The 20,814-nt window shown below is 41.1% G+C and overlaps 1 protein-coding gene across 2 annotated transcripts in view; it reads right to left on the minus strand.

Moving 5' to 3' along the window:
- Positions 1-20,814, minus strand: part of LOC111222995 (exostosin-1b) — a 140,803-nt gene that overhangs the window by 13,030 nt on the left and 106,959 nt on the right. For both annotated transcript variants that reach the window (XM_022746945.1, XM_022746946.1), the window contains exons 5-9: positions 20,397-20,529; positions 16,599-16,717; positions 13,010-13,105; positions 4,557-4,646; positions 2,253-2,413 (exon numbers count right to left, since the gene is read on the minus strand). In XM_022746945.1, coding sequence (XP_022602666.1) covers positions 2,253-2,413; positions 4,557-4,646; positions 13,010-13,105; positions 16,599-16,717; positions 20,397-20,529 — 599 coding nt within the window. The remainder of the gene's footprint in view (positions 1-2,252; positions 2,414-4,556; positions 4,647-13,009; positions 13,106-16,598; positions 16,718-20,396; positions 20,530-20,814) is intronic.

Consider the following 20,814-nt stretch of genomic DNA (forward strand, 5'->3'; position numbering starts at 1 on the left):
AATCATAGTATAGTAAGGCATAAGTAGTCATAAAAAAGTCATAGCATAGTAAGGCATAAAAAGTCATAGCATAGTAAGGGATAAAAAGTCATAGTATAGTAAGGCATAAAAAGTCATAAAAAAGTCATAGAATAGTAAAGCATAAAAAGTCATAAAAAAGTCATAGTATAGTAAGGCATAAAAGGTCATAGTATAGTAAGGCATAAAAAGTCATAAAAAAAAGTCATAGTATTGTAAGGCATAAAAGGTCATAGTATAGTAAGGCATAAAAAGTCATAAAAAAGTCATAGTATAGTAAGGCATAAAAAGTCATAAAAACTACATATTATAGTAAGGCATAAAACGTCATAGTATAGTAAGGCATAAAAAGTCATAAAAAAAAGTCATAGAATAGTAAGGCATAAAAAGTCATAGTATAATAAGGCATAAAAAGTCATAAATAAAGTCATAGAATAGTAAAGCATAAAAAGTCATAAAAAAAGTCATAGTATAGTAAGGTATAAAAACATCATAGTATAGTAAGGCATAAAAAGTCAGTATAATAAGGCATAAAAAGTCATAAAAACAACATATCATGACAAGTCATAAAACTGTCCTAGTATAGTAAGGCATAAAAAAATCATAAAAAAGTCATAGTATAGTAAGGCATAAGTAGTCATAAAAAAGTCATAGCATAGTAAGGCATAAAAACATCATAGTATAGTAAGGCATAAAAAGTTATAAAAGTGACAGTTTATAATAAGGCATAAAAAGTCATAGTATAGTAAGGCATAAAAAGTCATAAAAACAACATATTATAATAAGGCATAAAAAGTCATAAAAAAAGTCATAGTGTTGTAAGGCATAAAAACGTCATAGTATCGTAAGGTATAAAAACATTGTATAGTAAGGCATAAAAAGTAATAAAAACATCATAGTATAAAAAGGTAAAAAGTAATAAAAAAACACATATTATATAGTAAAGCATAAAAAGTCATAAAAAAAAGTCATAGTATTGTAAGGCATAAAAAGTCATAGTATAGTAAGGCATAAAAAAATCATAGTATAGTAAGGCATAAAAAGTCATAGTATAGTAAGGCATAAAAAAATCATAGTATAGTAAGGCATAAAAAGTCACAGTACAGTAAGGCATAAAAAAGTCATTGTATAGTAAGGCATAAAAAAAGTCATAGTACTCATGGTGACATTTTCATAGGATTTTTCAACAGAAATTAAACTTACTTATACATACTTTGATATGTTCAGCATTTTATGACTATGCTAGCAACCTGCTAGACTAAAATGCAGACTGTGGACTGCTAGCCCACAGAAGGCAGAAGTCAGGGTTAGTTTGCTATTTAACACTAGCTACCATGATTAAATAACATTCGTTGACATTTTTCTGGTGTCTTCAGGTATCACCGTGGTCTTCTCAAATGACGTGAGTGTCCAGACAGCCCCTGCCCTTTCAGTCAATCAAATGCTAGTACGCCTAAAATTGGTTGTCTTGGAGATGTAGCCCCTTGGAGGGCACATTGCAATGATCTAATATGACTTCCTTCCAAACATAAAGTTAATGATTTCACTCAGATATTGGTAGGGACAATTCTGTCCTCTGAAAATATTGGTATTGACATGTCTCTATTGTCCACATGCAAACCTACACCCTCGGCTGAAACATGCCTTTACCTAGGGACACAAAATAGGAGTTCTATTTCAAAATTGATGACAGAGGAAATGACATGTACAATTCCACAACTTCAGACTAATTCTTCATGTCTCTGGATGGATTGAATGATGGACTTATTGAAAGTGATTAAGCGTTGGGCTGCAGTGATTGGCTGACTTCAGATTAATGGACTGCTCCCCTCACAGCTGAGTGAAGCCATATTAAAGCTGACAGGGCTGTAGTTTAACTAAACGCGGGAACGCTGTGTAGCAGACAAATTGACATTTTTTTGGATAAAACATACCCTCTGTTTCCCGAGGCTGTGCTACACTGAACATCACACCTACTTTCATAATCTACAGATCACTGCATCAAAGTGTTGTATCAAAAGAAAGACGACTGAACACTGGAGAGCAGAGTAGAGTGGAGCTGTGATCCCCGTATAACAGAGGGGGAACAGAGCAGAAGCAAGGAGCATGAAAGAAAAGAGCAGAGCATAGCAAAACAGTCAAAGTTTTTTCATATGGAGGTAAAAAGACGTACCGTGCTGAAACTGAAAGTTGAAGTGATTAGAGGACAATCTGAAGTGTGTACTGTATCATACCTGTGGTAGATGGCGGCGCCGGTCAGCACCATCGAATAATCATTGGTCCATTTGGATGTGTAGCCCCAGCGCTCTTTGTTGCTGTCCCAGAAGTGGCTGCGGGCAGGGTAACCAACGATGCGCTCTGGGAAACTCTGCCAGACAGTGAAGGCAAAGTCCACCTAGTCAGAGAAAGATATAAAGTTTACATATCATGATGCAGAACATGGTATTTAGAACATTTATTATACGAGTAATGGGTACCACTTTCTTACCCTCCTCCAGCAGGATATTTAATTGATCTTTTTAGATAGTGCAGACTGGTGCAAAGTGTTTACCAACATATTTTTTCAGATGGGCTCAAGCACCCTTTCATCACCATTGTCATTTATTTCAACCATCATTCATCAGTGTTAGCTTTCTATTTCAACCACTTATTCATTACCTTAGCTATTTCAGCTGTACATTACTTTTAGCTGACTATTTTCAGCTTTCATTTTTTACTTCAACCGAAGTATCTGAACCACATATCCATTATTTTTGGCTATTCCACCTAAACCCACAACCATTTTTTAATGGATTGCCAACATTGACAACTGCACTATTACCAAAATACAAAGTATGGACCAGCCAGAGGGATTTTTCTCAACCTGGCAACCACTCTTATAACTGATCTTATAACTCATATTACATAATATTTGCTGCCTATACTAAAAGAAGTCCAAAAAATTAAAAACTAATCAAGATGAAACTAGCAAGAGATTATTCCTGACATATTCTGGAGGACAAAATGTTGAGAACTAAAACTTGGTTAAGATAAATTTTGTTAAAAATATGTCATTTTTGAGTATCTATTTATAGTACATGTTGTGTAAGAAAAAAGACCGATAGAAGAAAAGAGAGTGACTACGGGGAGAACTGTGCACTCAAACACACTTTAGTGAAAATACAACAAAGGCAAAACCTCATCAAATACAAAGCAGTCTTTCCTAAGCAGCTGCCTGCAGCAAACTTCTGTGGCGGCGATCAAAGCATTCAATCAAATAATTAGATGAAAACATCACAGAGGCCTCAGTGGCTCCACAAACAGCCCACTCTGCATTATACCACAATTTATAGCATTATCCTGCACTGAGAGGGTGCTTATATTAATGAATACTTAAGTCAAAAACTACCATAAAACATAATAAACATTATTCTGAGGTCCCAAAGGAAAAGAAGAAAAGCGCTGACTCTCTTTTGCTTGCAGTGAAAAAAGAGAGGTAGTTCAATGATATCACAGTCACAGGAAATTTTTTTTTTTGATGGTGCGTTGCTGTTATAGATCTACCTACTTTCCAATTGAACCAGGATATGGTGTCATATTCAATTATATTCAAAGGAAGGATTGCTCAAAAAGTGCTCAGACTTCTATCAGAAGAACTTTTATTGTGAAGGACAGTTCTCTTCCTCACCATCTTCACTTAAAAAGGTGAACAAAGCTGAGTAAAAGAAGGACAAAACAAAGATTTTGTTCTTGGTGAGAGGCCAACATTGCCACTAAAGTCACTTTTCAAGCACTTTTAAATGACGGGGAGTCTGTTCAGAGATCTGTCATGGTATTTTAGTCTTAATTTTTTCCTAACTTGCACTGGCATTGATGTTGCCTTGCTTCTAAAACTTTGGGGATTCTTTTTGTTCGTGAACCAAATGTCTTCATGGGAGAAACACGGGTCGATTCGGTTTTTTGGGGCTGGATCCTCCCTTCACTGCCAGCTCTGCTTTGCCATCTTGATCCTCCACACAAACAGCCTTTATGAGATCTAATTCTACACTGTTCAAAGCAGCATCTGGCTTCCCATGGTGCCGCGCCAAAAACGTGTCCCCGGGAAAAAAAACAGCAACAGTCCCGACAGCATGTGGAACAAAAATGCCCATACCAGTGCTGTTCTCGAACAGGGGATTGGAGAGGTACAGTGTGATTACATGCGCCAAAAGTGTGAAGTAGAAAATGGAAAGAAAGGGAGAGAATGAAATGGAGGCAGAGAACGGAAGGCAGATGCAGAGAGGGAAAAAGTAAGGCTCTGGGAGTGAAAGTTAGAGTAGTTTTAAGAGATTTAAGGATTGAGCTGCAGAGCGATAACTTGAAAACACCAGGGACAAAGAGAAAGAAAGATTAAAAAAAAAGAAGAAGAGAAAATGCAATCAGAGAGTTGCATTTGGTACAAGAAGAAAGTTTGCAACTTTGTTTTGTCTCAAGGGGACCAGACTCCGGAGACAGAGAGGAGGCAGGCAGACAGAGAGAAAGAATAGTTTTCTATTCTACTTTATTATATTAAAAGATACCTCTGTGGTGGACAACACTGTGTCTTCATCCAGGCTGAGGACTGCGTCGGTCACTATGGTCTCGTAGGGCAAGAAGCGGCTGCTCATCACCTGCAGGGGGAGACACAGAGCACAGAGGGTTATAAAAAAAAGACAGTACAAATGGTTACAAACACATAATTAGAAGGAAAACAGTTGGATTCTCTTCAAACAGCAACAAATCATGATAATTTGGTTGGATGGAGCACATTAAATTGGCTGAAGGAACAAATAAAGAACTGGCTGTGGGAAACATCTGAAAAACAAAGCCTTTGTCATGGACCAAAGTCTTGGACGTGTCCCTTTTTTCATTACACTGAATATTTTCCAAAATAACGGTGTAGAGATGTTAATTCACAGATGACAGCTTCCATTGGACTTGATTGAAAATGATATTAACGTATCACATTATTAGACCTAACATCAGTGGATGGTTGCATTATGTCCACAAGCTAGCTGCTAACTTCGACTTCGACTTTGACGTTTGGTGCTCAGCAGGTAGCATACAGTTGGTTTTTTGAACTTCTTTTTCTGACAACTGCTGCTTAATGTGGCTAAAAACGATGCTATGAGAGAATGAGAGTGAATCAAAACTATAAAGTTGAGGACCAGAAAGCCAAAAACAATGAGCTCAAAGATACTAAAATGTTCAGTAGAGCTGAGGTGGGCTGCACAGGGGGAGTGGGTATGTCACTACACTTGAACCCTTTCTTATTAAAGTGGTCATATCTCATGTTAAAAATTAAAATACTGATTAGAGGCTTTATAGGCTGCTTTAAGGTGGAGCCCCACCACCCAAAGCTCACGAGTTGGAGAGTAGTTCTACTGGTAAATCGAGAGCTTCCCCTTATGATGAATTGGGGAATAAAAATTCCTTTTGCTTCCAGTATCCACTGTATGCATTTTTAATGGTTCCTCCCAAATTCATTGCGATTCAGGGGAGACAACACGCCACGACATCCACAAACAGCAGCACAGAGAGAAGAGGAGAAAAGCCAATATCCTACTCTTTACTGCATGCTGCTCCCCGTTGTTTTCAACAGTGATAGAATGCTGATGCAGGTTTCCATTACTGCTGCAGAGTTGTCTGTCTCTTTTAGATCAATACAAACCCATAAATGCAGACAGACACATACAGCGTGAGTCATGTGTCCTACATATGGCACAAATTTACTTCTTTTTTTTTTCTTCCTCCACTGTTGAAAACAGAATAAGTATATTTAATGGTGGATGAAAACCAAACTGTAAAACACATGACAGTCCTTGAATATTTACTGGAAGCAGAAAGAGTGAAGGTGGCCAGGGTCTGGTGGGTGGATGGAAAGATCAACGTCTTGAGGATATTTAGATGGGAAGTCTTTGGTCTGTTGCTGCGATGAAAGGCGCTCGGATGAGAGAACAGCGGCTTCTTGTTGACGAAGGGTGTTATAAACTGGATGTGTGCTCGAACCCGAACCGCCTCCCACACAAACAAGAAACATCTAATGAATACATAGCTTTAATGGATGTAGACACACAATACCATACATGTATGCACGTGCGCGCGCACACACACACACACACACACACACACACACGCCTGAAAAGCCTGGTACTCAGTTATTCAGCACAGCTCTGAAGGTCAGGCCTCTGTAAGAATAGTTGTTTCTTTCAAAACACCACCTGCACTGAAAAGCCGTTACATTTACATTTAAGAATAGTCGGTGATGACCTCTTTTCTCTATAAACACCTGGCATTGTCTGCCTGCTGCGCTCCAGCAGGGTGACCTCACTCCCAACAGGTCTTCATCACTCCTACGGCTGAGGGCAGCAACACAACACCAAGAAAAATGCAAGAATAGCTTACGTGGCTGCACTGACAAGCTGTGTAAAGCCTGTTATCCGTTCTAGCACTGCAACTAATGATTACCTTTATTACCAATAAACCGTTAACTGTGTAAAATGTCACTGAATGGTGAAAAACGTCTATCACAGATTCCCGGAGGCCAAGGTGATGTCTTCAAATTGCATGTTTTACATGACTGACAGTCCAAACCTCAAAGATTTTCTATTTACAATGATGAAAAAGGAGGTGTTGAATTCAGTTTATTAGAAGTGCAGTATCTTGCTGCAAGCACCAGAGCCTGCAACAGTCCAAAAGAAGGGGAGTCACATCACCTCAGACAGTTACATTGTCAGTGATTCAACTAATCCTTAAATTAACTGATGCTGTAATGATCGTAGGTGTTTGCGATTTGTCTCCCTTTGTTCACATCGAACAAAGGTCCATGACTAAAACTCTGCCTTTCTAACGTCTTGCTGAAATTGTGCGGAATTTCAAACTTCAAAGTTCACAATATAATAATCTAGACAAAAGCAGCAATTTGAAAAACCCCAGCCAGCAACAATTTCTTTCTTATCAATGGCCGATGGATTAATTAAATGATTAATCCAAAAAAACAAAAAACAAATTCAAATGTATTTATTTATTTTATTAATTGCTTGATTCAACAAAAATCTTTATGGGATCAATAAAGTTTCATCTCATCTCTCATAAAAATATGTACTTCTTCAAATTATATTTCAGACTAATTTAGAAACATAAATGAAGAAAAGCGGACTGAACTTACATATACATAGATTTATTTTAATGACCAACACCATTAACTAGCAACATTTTTATGCTGTTTAAAGGGCTTAATTGAAATAACAGCTTATCTTAATAAGACCAAGGTTGAAAAATACTGAGTATATACCGTTCTATATCATTTCACCCAGGTTTTCCATTGTGAGATGATGTGTTACCATTTAAACGAAGAGATGCAAACCAGACTTCAGACTCTACAACCACATGTCATTCTGTGGGGAACATAAAAGTCTGTAGAAAATTTCAAGGAAATCCGTCCATTAGTTATCAAGACATTCCACTAAAGTCCACAAATGTTAACCTCAAAGTGGCACCAGAGGAAAAGTCAGGGGATCATCAGAGTTATTAGGGTACGTCGCCAGGAAACCATGAATGTCTGTACCAAATTTTGTGCGTCTGTTCAGTGGATGTTGAGATATTTCACTGGATAATAGTGACAACGGTAGTCTGCTGGCGGCAGGGGATCACCAAAGTCTGTACAAAAGTGGCGGTCAGAACAACAGACCAATCAGCCATTCAAAAAAACAAAACAAAACAAAACAAAAAAAAACATACTGTCTTAACAGCTTAAATTGGGATATTGCTCCCACTTCAGCCCACACAGTGCAGCGCTGACAGTGCTGTTGAGGCTGATGTCAGCTGTCGGTTCGGTCAAGTGCCATCTACTTCTCCTCTCTCCGAAAACACTCCAGAGGCAACAACGGCGGCCGAATGTTTTGACTGTCGCTCATATTCTAACAGGGTGAAAGAGCCGATGTGCGCGAGTGACAGTTGTGTTTACCGACGAAGGAAAGGAAAGAGAAAATGAGAGAAGAGAGGAAAGAGGGGAGGCGGTACCCCTCCCTCTCATCAATACTGCTGTAATGTCCTGTCGGCATGAAGAGAAAAACAAAACAATCCCAGCTCCGCGCTACATGTTTTCCTTCTTGTTTTCTACCAGAACATGTAAGAGAGAATACCAACGTACTACAGGAAGGGAGAGAACAAGAAAGGACACAGGAGGGATGAAAGTGACAGCGGGACAAACAGCAAAAAGGGGAAAGACACAGGGAGAAGGAGAGGATGAGGGGCTGGTGTTTGAAACCCCCAGATGGTTTGTTATGTTAGAAGTGCAACATATAAGCCTGGGGCTTCCTGGTGCTCTCCAGGAATGTGAGCTCTTACAGCAGGAATCTGCCTCCAGCACTTCACCTCCTCTCTAAAGGACAGCAGCAGAGGAGACTTGACGAGCAAGGACAGAGGAGGACCACCAGTGTGTGTAAACCATATTAAGCGCCGCTGGGATTCTCGCACGGCTTAAACCAACAGTCACAAACCAGCTTTTTGGCCACAGTGCAAGAGAGGCAGAGAGGATGACAGAGGGAAGGACAGAAGGGGGAAAATAGGGGTTTTGGTTCGAGGATAAGATTGGTGTTATTCTGTGTTTTTTCTTGTATTGTCAACAAATCCCATGAAAAGACCAACGCTAACAATGCAATCATGTCTGTGTGACTCAGCCCCGAGCTCATTTGTTCCTCCTGAAGATGTAAATCTTTAGAAACAGCTCACATATAAATAGTTTCATTTAAAAAAAAAAAAAAAAAAAAGGGTCAGTAATTTATCAAAACAGCTGGGCACCGTAGTTTTCAGCAAACATTTCTCAAACAGGAGTAAATAGTGTATTATTGTGGACTATTTTCATTGGTGGATTAATACACATTTGGGGCCCTTCTGACTATTTACAGCAGCAGAACAGTGCGTGTATTGAATGTGAATAAACTACAATGCCCCATGTTCATCACAATGAAGGAACATGTCGCCCCATGCAAAACCGTGGCTCACTGATGTGTTGTTAATAACTGCTGTAAAACAAATGGAGCTTCATTACGCAGAGGACTAATCTCTACAACCAAAGTAGCGAGTGCAAAGTTAGCATGACATATGCAGTAGTTGGACTGGAAACATTTATTTAGTGAGGCTGTAAAACACTGAAAAAACTTCCTTTAAGGCCTGTTTTTTCTATTCATCAGTTTTGATTTCAATGATTGAAGTTGATCTATTCATCCAGATGTCATGTTGCCACACACTCAAAATGTATGTTTCTTGCTGGTTGAGCAAAGAAGATATATAAAGTCGGACATAAATAAGGGAGGAAGTGAAGGACAGTCAAGGCTGTAACTACAGTACCTTTGAGGACACTGATGTTACGTCTGTATTTTTAGAAACCTGTAGGGATGTTTCTATTATACAGCTAAAAACTTACACATGCTGTGTTTTTGTAGGCTGGGGTTGGTATTTTTAGAATCATAATTTTAGGTCAACAATAAATAAAGGAATTGTGAAAGAGCTTTTATTCCTGGCTTTGAGTAAGACTTGAGGCTTTTGTATTTGGAAATTATATTCACAGAAAATAAGATTGAACTGCTTAGTGAATAGATAAAATACGAGAAATCTACATAATTGTAAAAATTAGGGAGAAGGAGGTGCACTGTGGGAACTTGTGAGGATGCAGTGATAACGAGAAGGAAAGAGATGATGAAAGAAAGAGAAATGATAACGAGAGGATCTGTGAGTGAGGAAGAGGATGAAAGAGAAAGAGGGGATAAGGAATAAAGTGGCAGGAAAAAAGGCAGAGGGATGAAAAACATTCCCTCTGTCTCTCCCTCTGTGGGGTGGAGGAACACAGCTTGGCTCGCCACGGTAAACATAGAACCCGCCACAACCACAACAAACCACAGGCTGCCTGGCACACAGACACACACACAGACACACACACAGACACACAACGTCAGTGCGCTAAGCCTGTTCTGCTCGCTTTTCACGGACACACAGTGACACACAGAGCCCTCCCGCTGTGATTGACAGCTTGGGAGAAACCACTCAGAGCCACAGGGAGAGGTAAACCATAAACCCAGCCTACCGCCGGGTGACTGACACTGATGTGAAAACCACTTCCTGTGATTGGCAGGTGAAGTTAAGTCCTCATGAGCGAGATGGGGAGACGACAGCGGTGGATGAGTCTGATGTCTCGGAATACAGATGAGCAACCAGATCCCGGTTTCCCTCTCCTCAAAAATAACCTTAAATGTGAGCTTGGAAATTGTCAAACTAAGCTCAGATCAGCGTTAAGAGAGCAAGTGGCACCCTCTGTGTCTGACCTTTGACTTGTACAAGGAGAGGTCACAGGGAAGTCAAGATAAACACAGCAGCCCCTCCACAGAGCGTAAAAGCCTAATAAGGCTGTCATAATAAATGCCACTGAGGCATGCTCATAGCTCAGGGCTCTGGTTTATGTCTGGCTGAAGGGTTAACTGACAAAAAGCAAAACACACACACAAAAAAAATGTTTCTCCAATGACAGTGCCAGTCATACGAACAGAAGAAAAAACAAAATAATTCTCAACTGACATGCTGACAAAATTGATATAATATGGACATCGGTTTTTTCAGAACCTCTGAGTCATATTTAAACCTTTGCTCACACTGTAGTTTGAAGGGCTTTTTTCTCCTAGTTACATGAAAAATATTCTGAGAAGATTTAAGAATTAATCACATTAAACTGAATATCTTTGGGTTTTTGATTGTTGCTCAAACAAAACAAGCTATTTAAAGACATCACCTCGGATAAGCATTTTTTCTATTTCACTATTCTCATTTTACAGACCAAACAGTTAATCGACACATCGAGAAACCAATCAGCACATAATTAAAATGCGGTGTAGATGCAGCAAAAACATACATTCAAATATAGATTAGGTAAATAATAAGTTTTAAAATGGCTGCATGGACGACATGCTAACATTAGCATTAACAGCTGTTAACTTGCCAGTCTTGCCAAGAGCTTCAGCCATTAATGTATTTACAATACAAGAGGTAATAATATGTCATCTGAGCACAACTACCTCTTCAGAGCAGCCTGGACGCTACAGCGACTCGGTATCGGAAAGTGATGAGATAGGCTGACTGCGCCAGAGCTAACTGGTTAGCATGCTAACTTCAGAAGAAGAAAAGAAGTGACAGAAATAGAAGCAAAACAAAGGGATTGCTTTCAATTGCTGGACACAGTGTTGGCGAGTAAAGGAATGAAGTTTGATGCTGAAATTGCAGCGTTTCTTCTAGACTGGTCAGCAAACAGCTTAATGCAAACATTGGTTATATAGTAGGGATGGGAAAAAATCTGTTCGGTTTGCTTGTCTCAGTTTGGGGCATGTGTGTATTGTTTGCTTCAGGGCATGCGCAAAAAAGCCTTGTGCCAGTAACGCAGTGAAGTTCTTTTTCATTTGGCACAGAGGTGGTGGGGTTAAGTGTCGAGTGCAGCGGCCAGGTCAGTTGTGGAAATGTCAAGCGGAAAAGACAAAGGAGGCCCAGAGTCAGAGGATGCGCCAGCAGCACCGTCTCGGTCTGCTGTGTGGAGCATTTTTGGATTTAGTGCTACCTATGATGAGAAAGTGGTAGATAAAACCGACTGTGTGCAAGCACTGTGCAACACGTGTTGCTCATGCTAGCGGCAACACGTTGGCTCATCTATGGAGACATCACCCCAGTGTGTCAATTCAATGTGTCAAGGAGGAGAGAGTTGGTTAGGAAAGAACAACTTCTACTCCCTGCAGCTTTTAAACAGCCTCTCAGTGAAGAGTCAGACAAGACAAAAACCATAACGAAAGCATTGGGGGGTTTCATAGCAAAAGATATGCAGCCTTATGCCGCGGTGGAGGATGCAGAATTTCAGCATATGATTAAAGTACTCGAACACGGTTATTCCCTGAACTTTATGGAGAGACACGACGAGGAATTGTCAAAGAGTTGTCTGACACATCCTATGTAGCTCTTACTACTGATGGATGGACCTCCAGGGCCACTGAAAGTTTCCTAACTGTGACTGCCCATTACATTACTTCAGAGTGGGAGATGAAAAGCTCTGTTTTGCAGACCCACCCCCTTTTGCTGTACAAAATCTCACCTAGCTTTAACCTAAGACTGTCACAACGATGTGCCTAATGCCAAACTGCCTCATTCTTTCAGTTTTTGCACGACGACATGACATGTCCTTGAAAATAACAGATTTTTTTTTTTTTTTTTTTTTAAATTGTAAATGGTGGATTATTAGGCTACATATCTTATGATGATGTATGGGATTTCTGGAGTGTGTTAAAAAAATAGAAAAACAACAACATACAGAACATACCAAACCTCAAACGGTGACCCCAAAACAGTGATACAAACCGAGCCATGGATTTTGTGAACTGTTCCTCCTCCTACTATGTAGCAATAGCAAAACTTACAAACAGCTCCTCTGAACACATCAAGAAAAATCAAACCTCAAACATAATTAAATATATCCTGTAAGTTCTCTGCAGGGCATATTTGTTCTGCATATTATTACTGTATATTACAACTCAACTGTAATTTATTTCTCCAGAGAGATTTTTGTCACTTCTCTCAGTTAATTAGATATTTAGTTATGACTAACATAAAGAATAAACAGCAATAAATACATTAAAATAAAAAAATGCTACTATGCATATGCACTCACCCATTATTGCTTCCTTATCTTCCCTTACAATATGCATTAGCCTTTCAGCCATGTTTTCTTTTTTTACCAGTGTATATTATTCCCATTACTGAGCTTTAATTAAAACCACACAAACTGTCCTTTAATGGAATCAGTGCAGCACAAATCGAAACTCATTAACTCCTAGAAACTCTCAGACTGAATAAAATGTGCCAAGATACACTATATTTACAGTTTGAGAATATGCATAAGATGAGCTATGTAATTAGGGATGATAGTGATCACAGAGAGGAAGAGTGTGTGCGTGTTCCAGCTCACCTTGTTCTCTCCCTCAATGACGATGACGGGCACTGTGGTGGCAGGCCAGCGGTGCTTTGCAGGGAGAGGCTTGTCACAGTTCCACAGGACAATGATCTGAAAGAAAGAACACAGAAAGGTCTTATTACCGCAACCAAATACCTGCGCTGCATCTAATTTGATTTCCTCTAACCAAAACAACTCACAGCACACTACCCAGCTTGTTGCTGAATCAACCCACTGAACATGTGACATTTACACACCCTGCGGCCAGCAAATGTCACCTTATTACAGGCTGATTGAACGTTAAAGAGCCAGAATGGCAACTAAAGTGATAAAATGTTTCCAATTATGTTTCCAGAATGGTTTGTACAATTCAGTCCATAACCAACCAGCCACACTGTCAGGTCATATTTCTATAACTATTGTACAACATGTTGCTGAACACATTCTCCAGCCCACATTGTCTCCACACTCCATCTCCAATCGGGTGATGTTTTACATTAAGAAGACACACTTTCTGGCCACAGACATATCATGTTTTATATGACTCGCACTGCCACTCAGCGACCTGCGGGTCAGCCGACATGGAAATGTCACATGACGTTAACCTTCCCCATTGACTGTGCTGTGACAGCAGACCTCATTAATGTTTGATGATGAACACACACATATACACACACACACGACATGACTACTGCCTGACCTTACACGCATTTACACAGCCCGTTCTTCTCACGCATATTAAATTTTATGTAGTTTAGGTGACACAATCGCTGTTCGCTAATTCCTCCGCGGCACAGCAATTGTCTAATCATAGCTTAGCAGCTGTAACTCACATGCTGAATCGACGTGCATGTGGCAGCAGACAGAGGAATTATTCTGAATTTAAAGAGTGTTTTCTCAATGGATTAAACAGTAAACTGAGAGGGATGCATCAACATCCAGTCCTGTACGGTTCAGTTGCTGTGTGTCAGCTAACCTCTGCCCTGCTGAAACGTCCTTGAACGAGTCAGTAAATGAATCCATCCCAGTTCCACTGTGCAGAGCAGCAGCAGACACCATGCTCCGAACCCCAAGAATTTCCCTGCCGGGATCAATAAAGTTTCACATTATTTTGACATTAATTATGTCACACACAGTGGTTCTCCTTAGGGACTCTGCACCTTGACTGGACCTGCCAAATTATAAGCTGAGAGCCAATTGGATGTCTGTGTTAAGGAGTCCCGAAGGTGTGACTGCAGCAGCTGTGTGTTTGTGCGAGTGAACTACACGGAGGATGGGGATATGTCACTTGTATAAGAAAAGAAAATAGACATAAATACATACAGGTGTTTGATGAATTGCAAATTTACATCCTCACCATATGAACGCAGATACATCACAAAACAAGCATCGTTCATGAGGCTATATCTGAGCGTTCGTCATTGCAAGACAACAACAGGTATACAGCCTGGATCCCTGCACACACAATCGCAGCCTAGGAACACGTTAATCCACTATTACAGGCTTCTATTCCTGTTTGATTAGAAAGACAGATGGTGTCTCCGTCAGCTCACCAGCCCTCCTCTGGGGGCTGATGGTAGCATTGTGTATGTATGCCTGCATGTGCGGATGAGGATGAGTGAGGAAACTGTGGATGTATACGCAGCACGGGTGGAAGAGACGCTTCCTTCGCGAGTGTGTGGGGAACACATTCACACGCGAGCACGCACGCACACACACACGCAGCAGGAGGTCCACCGTGTCAGAAAGCGCCTCAAAAGCTTTCTTGCGTCCAATTTAGCCTCCTCCACCCTTCTGTGTTCCTTCAGTCTAACTTCCATTAATTTATTTATATCCCTTTCCTCATCCCATCCACTCTTACCCCGCCCCACTTCACCTCTTTTCTGTATGCTGAGAGTGGAAGAAAACACCACGGCTGTGTACCTGCCTCTCCATTTTGCATGCACAGCCTGCAGACTGCAAACACAAAAGCACTTCTATAAGAAATAAGAAGGCAGCAGAGTTTACTCATCCAACCTGCTGCTATGAGACAGAGACTATGTTTCTGACTTAAAGTGAGCTGATACTGGGATGTGTGGCTGGGTTTTGGATATCGAACCTCAACCTTTTGTATCGACTGAAATGTGTTTGTGCTGACCGCTGGAATAAACCGCTCGCTCATCAGCTTTATTTATTTTTGATCGGGCGAGTGTGAACCGAAACAATGTCCACTCAAGGTGGCTTACTTGTTCTAGAGAGCTTTCGACAGTTTCACGTGGTCTTCATCAGGACATGAAGTCTGCTCAGCTGTCATGGAGCTATAGATTTTCCTGTCCATGTTAACTTCCACTCAAGGTCCACTTATTCACTTGTTCCAGAGCTTTTGACCACATCTCCACACTGAGTTAGGGGATCTTTATTGGAGATTGTTTTGTCAAGAATAAACTGCCAAGTTTAATTATTTTGTTGAATTTCAGACTGTTTTTTATTGAGGCAAAGTTCGTGTGTGACTTGAACATTAAAGGGTCCCTCCACCAATTTTCACACTTCAAAGTCAGTTTAATAGTAATGAGAAGTAGGACTGTTATAGAATATAATGGTTCTGAAGGAGCTTTTCCAGTTCCTGTTGAAAGATGTGCCCATTTATCAGGCAGGAAAGGTCTAACAAAAAGATTTGCATTATGGGAAGTGTAGGATCCATTGCCCTGTTAACATTTGAGAATTTGGCTTCTTTTGCTTAATGGAAAAAGGGTTTATAAGTTTATATTCCACAAAATAAGGTATTAAACAAAGATTTTTCTTATTTTTTTGGGAATCAGAACTGGTACCATCGTACTGACGCTAGTAGCAAACATTTTCAAACACAGGGATACAAAGAGAGTCCACATGTGAACCACTCACACGGACAGCATGTACACTAATACACACACAGACAACCTCAGACACAAAATAAACACACATACAAGCACCTTGCTTACATAAAACACACACACACTCATACTGTATATTCCATGGCACTCACACGGAAATGTATCACTCCTACACAAGACACAAACTCGCTTACTCATACACTCCACTGGCCAAACAAACAAACAAAGACACACGCATACACACCCACACACTCACTCACTCACTCACACGCACACACACACCACCACCCAAACCCCACAGCACACAGCACACACACACACACAACTACAACACACACACCAACACACACCAAACACACACAAATCCACATAAAAAAAAGCCATTGGGGAGGAAATTCCATTTCATTTCCCACACTGGTAAGGAGCAAGCAGGGGAATCAATACATGCCGTCTCCAGCTGTGCTTAAGGGGGTTTCGCTGCCATGGAGACAGATGTAGCACCGCTACAAACTGCCGCTCTAATTCAATCCACTGCAGTTAACACACCCGCACGCACGCACACACAGGATGGAGGATGAGCTCTGTTGTTGCTCTGGTTGGAAAATGTGATCGCAAAAACAGCCGTATGAGCCACGCAGTTCAGGGAGAGTCACAAAGTGGAGATCAGTATCCGGGGATGCTGCAGTAAACACACACACACACACACACACACACACACACACACACACACACACACACACACACAAATCCTTTACCTGTGCACAGTACTGGGACTTGGCCACAGCTGCCAGGAGCTTGAGTATGGGCTGGGACTGGGACACCAGAGGGGAGACGGCGTGGATGACCGCTGTGAACTTGGGGTACGGTTTAATGCCTGAAACACAACAGACAGACAACACTCACTTATTAAAACACTTCAACAAACCCAGAAAAACAACGCTGGCTGGAGCACGGCAAGCCGACTGTCAGCCGTCAATGCAATTTCAGGCTCTCTGAAGAGAATAAAGCCGGACGAGAACTGAAAGCACTCATTTCCGAACACTCCGTATCTATTTTCAGTGAAAGATGTTACTTGCAATGAGTCTGTCAGCAGTTCAAAAATATAGTTGATTTACATGTCAGGGACGTACGTTTCAAGCCAGTCTTAAACTATTCAACAACATTAATGTGTTTTGAAAATGCCAGATCTCTTGATCACTGAATATTTCATTTTGGAAACTCTTCAGCTGTATCTCCTACCCAATGAACAGACGACTAACTGCTGATGTGACTTTAAATTCAGTCTGACTTGATGTCGGAATAGAGTAATTGAGGCTGAAAATGAGCAGGAAATAAGATATTGAGCAAGACGGATCATAGAGGACGTCCAACTTTTCCTAATTTAAATCTAATCTAACCCAAACCAACAAAGCATGGCGCGGAGGAGATAGCATTAGAGGAGTCTCCTTTCCGCCACTGAGCAACTTTTATGAGGAGGAATATACGTAGTCTTAAAACTTGGTAAACTATCCCTGTGATTTGTAATGAAAAAGTAAAGAGTCTGCAGAGTTTTTAAACACCTGGGATGTAAATTTGTAACAAGCTCATAAACAGACTTTCATGAAACATTGAACAAAACCTGGAGCAGAATTACTGTCATGCAGCTCTAAATTTTGGATGTGCATGCTGTTTTCTGCCTTTAGCTCATGATTCTCAGTGGCTTTTATCAAATCCCGTATCAGCACATTACACATCTCACCAGCTAAATGTCTGTAGCAACACAACAGGCTGGTTTGGGATTGATTCAGCTACTTGAGGCCGGTTAATACCCTCAGCCATGGCCAATACTGCAGGGCTGTTTTTATGGTTGGGGCTGTCCCCTTAGTTCCAATTTAAAGAAATCTTAATGCTGAAGCACACACTGATATTTCACACTAGGTTAGGAACTGATTTAGAAAACAGTGTGCTGCTAGCTTTATGGGAACAGTTATGGGAAGGCTGTTTCTTGTGCGTGCACAAAACTACACTTTTCTGAGTGTGGTTTGGTTTCTGACTTCCAGAAGAAATTAACTGGCCTGCACAGATCTGTGACCTCAACCCCACCCAGCACTTTTGGGATAAGCGGGGTCATCGACCGCGAGGCAGGTGTTATCACCTGACATCATTGTCTGACCTCTCTGATGCTCCCGTGGCTGAACGGAAGCAAATCCCTGCAGCCTGGTCCCAGGCCCCCAGAGGAGTGAAAACTGTTACGGCAGCATATTAAAAAGGGATAGTTTGGGTTACTTGACGTGGGGTTGTGTGAGGTCATGAAGTCATTCAGTGTATTACTACCTGCAGTAGATTGGAATCTGCGCGCTGCCAGTTAGGAGACGCAGCAGGGAGCGCCGGCACACTAGCAGAGCGATGTGCCGCTGCGCACAGGGCGCCCACCGAAACAATCCAATATCCGTTTAAATGTACGCTTCATGTGGAATATTTCCAGCACGTTATCTTCCCGTCAAAAAAAACAGCACTTTCCTTTGGTACGACATTTGTCTCAAACGCTGTACTAGCGCATATCCTACGCACAAGCGCACATACAGCGCGCACTCTATTGTGCCGCAGCCGCAGGTCTGCTGAGTGAATCAGAATTGGCTAAACTTCACTTTGTTTTGATGTGAAGATAAAGCGCTGAAAACATTCCACATGAAGCGTCCAATTTAAACGGATACTGGATAGTTTAGGCGGTTGGTTGGTGGGCCGTCTTTTTAAAAGTGTCTAAAACGTTTTTTTTTTTCTTTCCTGCTGGCCTCGTGCACAGCAACACATCGCTCTGCGTCTCGTAACTGGCAGCACGCTGATCCGAGTCTACTGACTGTGCACGACTACCTCATACTACAACCCCACTTCAAATAACCCAAACTATCCCTTTAATGTTTATGGTTGTGGAGTGAGAAAATCCGAACATTGCAGCTCTGGTGTCTACATACTTGTTTCCCTATGTAGCATGTACATGCTTTGGCAGATACAGAACGCAGTGAGAAATTGCAGCGATAAACATTTTTATTGGCATCGACTCTAATTTTTATTTCAAGTTTAATGTAGTTTTGTTTTATGTTTTAATGCAGTTATTATTTGAAATTACAATGATTTTCATGGTTAAAAATGTACTTTTATTTACAGTAACTGTTATCTTTGATTGGTAAAGTTAATTAGATAACACAAGTACCATTTAATGCAATTCAATAGAACAGCTCTGCCACATCTTCAACAATTATGAAGCTTATAATGTTCAGTTTATGTTAAAACTTTTGTAGAGGTATTAATTAAACTATATGCTTATTATAGAGGTCGTAATTAGAGGTGGTTTTATACTGCACTGCATTGTACTGAGAGGTGTTCAGTTCAACACCACTGCAAACTACAACCTCAATAATAAACATAGTTAATTTGTTACCTCTCTGATACTGTCAGTCAAAACTGAACATTATTATCTTTGTAAAGGTGGAGGTTATGGCTGTTGTATTGGATTGCATTAGATTTTACGAGTGTAACTAAAAATCTGCTGTTATGGGATTTTTTATTATTCTCAGCACAGATATTGTTTGGCTTCGACATCAAACTTCCATTTTACTGAAGCAACAAAAACAAACCCTGCTCCTGCTGTGTGTGTCTGAGTGTTAATATGCATGATGAGAACGTGTGTATGTGTGTGTATGTTTGTGTGTCTTGTTATTTGCTCTTGGAGAACAAGAAGAATTGTCACTTGGAAACAAACTCTTCTTCTTTGATTTTACTCATTTACCCATCAGCAACAAGCCACCTTGTCTCCTAAAAGCCCATCCGTGTTTAATTGCTTCCTCTTTGACAAACAAATAAACTCGCCTGCCGCTGTAATCCATGCCTGTCACCGTGCCCATCCACTTTAATATCAGCTCTCCACTCCGGGTGCTCCATCAACTGAATTTGTGCGCGTGTACCATTGTGCGTGCGAGTGTGTGCGTGGATGCTTGTGGTGGCGCTGGATGATGATGGAGTGAAGGCGTGAGGGATGGAGAAGCTCCTGGGTCACAGATATGTGGCGGGGGAGAACTCGGCGCTGCTGAACCGTAGCGGGAGGAATTGGCCTCGCCGTAGCAGCAGCAGCAGCAGCCATAGCACTGCTGACTCAAAAAGCAATGATGGACGGGCTGGTGTGTCAGCAGGACTAATACAAACATCCGTCAAGGGCCCAATCCTCCACTGCACTTGCTGCTAGATACAGTCGTTGGAAGAGGGCAGTAGATCAGGGGTGAAGGCAATATTTCTGCTGCTCAGACAAGGTTCCAAATCCACAGTCGCCGCTGGACGCAGCTCTGCAGAAAACTGTTTTCCTCCACAGAAACTGTGACAGAGTGTTTGGCGGCAGCGTGATGGATGATGAGGAAACCTTTGGAGAAACTTTTCCTGATCAACCTTTATGGATCACTTCACTGCTGCACAGGTGTGCAAGAAGCGCGATTGCTGTTACGTAACAGCACTTTGTACGGTTTATGTAGTGTCTCTGTTTGTGTGTGTGTGTGTGTGTGTGTGTGTGTGTGTTTGTTACTGACCCAGTGTGGCGTAGTAGAAAGGGAAGTCTCCCAGGTATCCAGAGTACTGCGGCAGAGCGAAGAGTCCCCCAGGGTGGCTGTTCCACATCAGGCTGCTCCTGGAGCCGTGCTCCAGCACACGGTCCTGGATGATCTGCACACAGGAAACAAGAGGAACACACAACAACACAACCAATTAATTACAAATAAGATCGTCTGACCGTTTTGTTTTAATTTAGATACAAAGTCGGGAACATGTCACATTAATTTGTTGCAGAGTTTTCTGCAACTGTTTTTTCGATTTTAAAAGGTCCCCTGTGGAGTCTCTGACCTCTGGTAGTGCTTTGTCTCGTGCATACGCAACCAAGGGCAACGCGATACACATCCCTGACAATTGATGAGACATTATTTAACTGATCTACAGAGGGCAGCAATATGT

The sequence above is a fragment of the Seriola dumerili genome, unplaced genomic scaffold (genome assembly GCF_002260705.1).
Source record: "Seriola dumerili isolate Sdu_G_001 unplaced genomic scaffold, Sdu_1.0 BDQW01000110.1, whole genome shotgun sequence".
In the NCBI taxonomy this organism is placed as follows: Eukaryota; Metazoa; Chordata; class Actinopteri; order Carangiformes; family Carangidae; genus Seriola; species Seriola dumerili.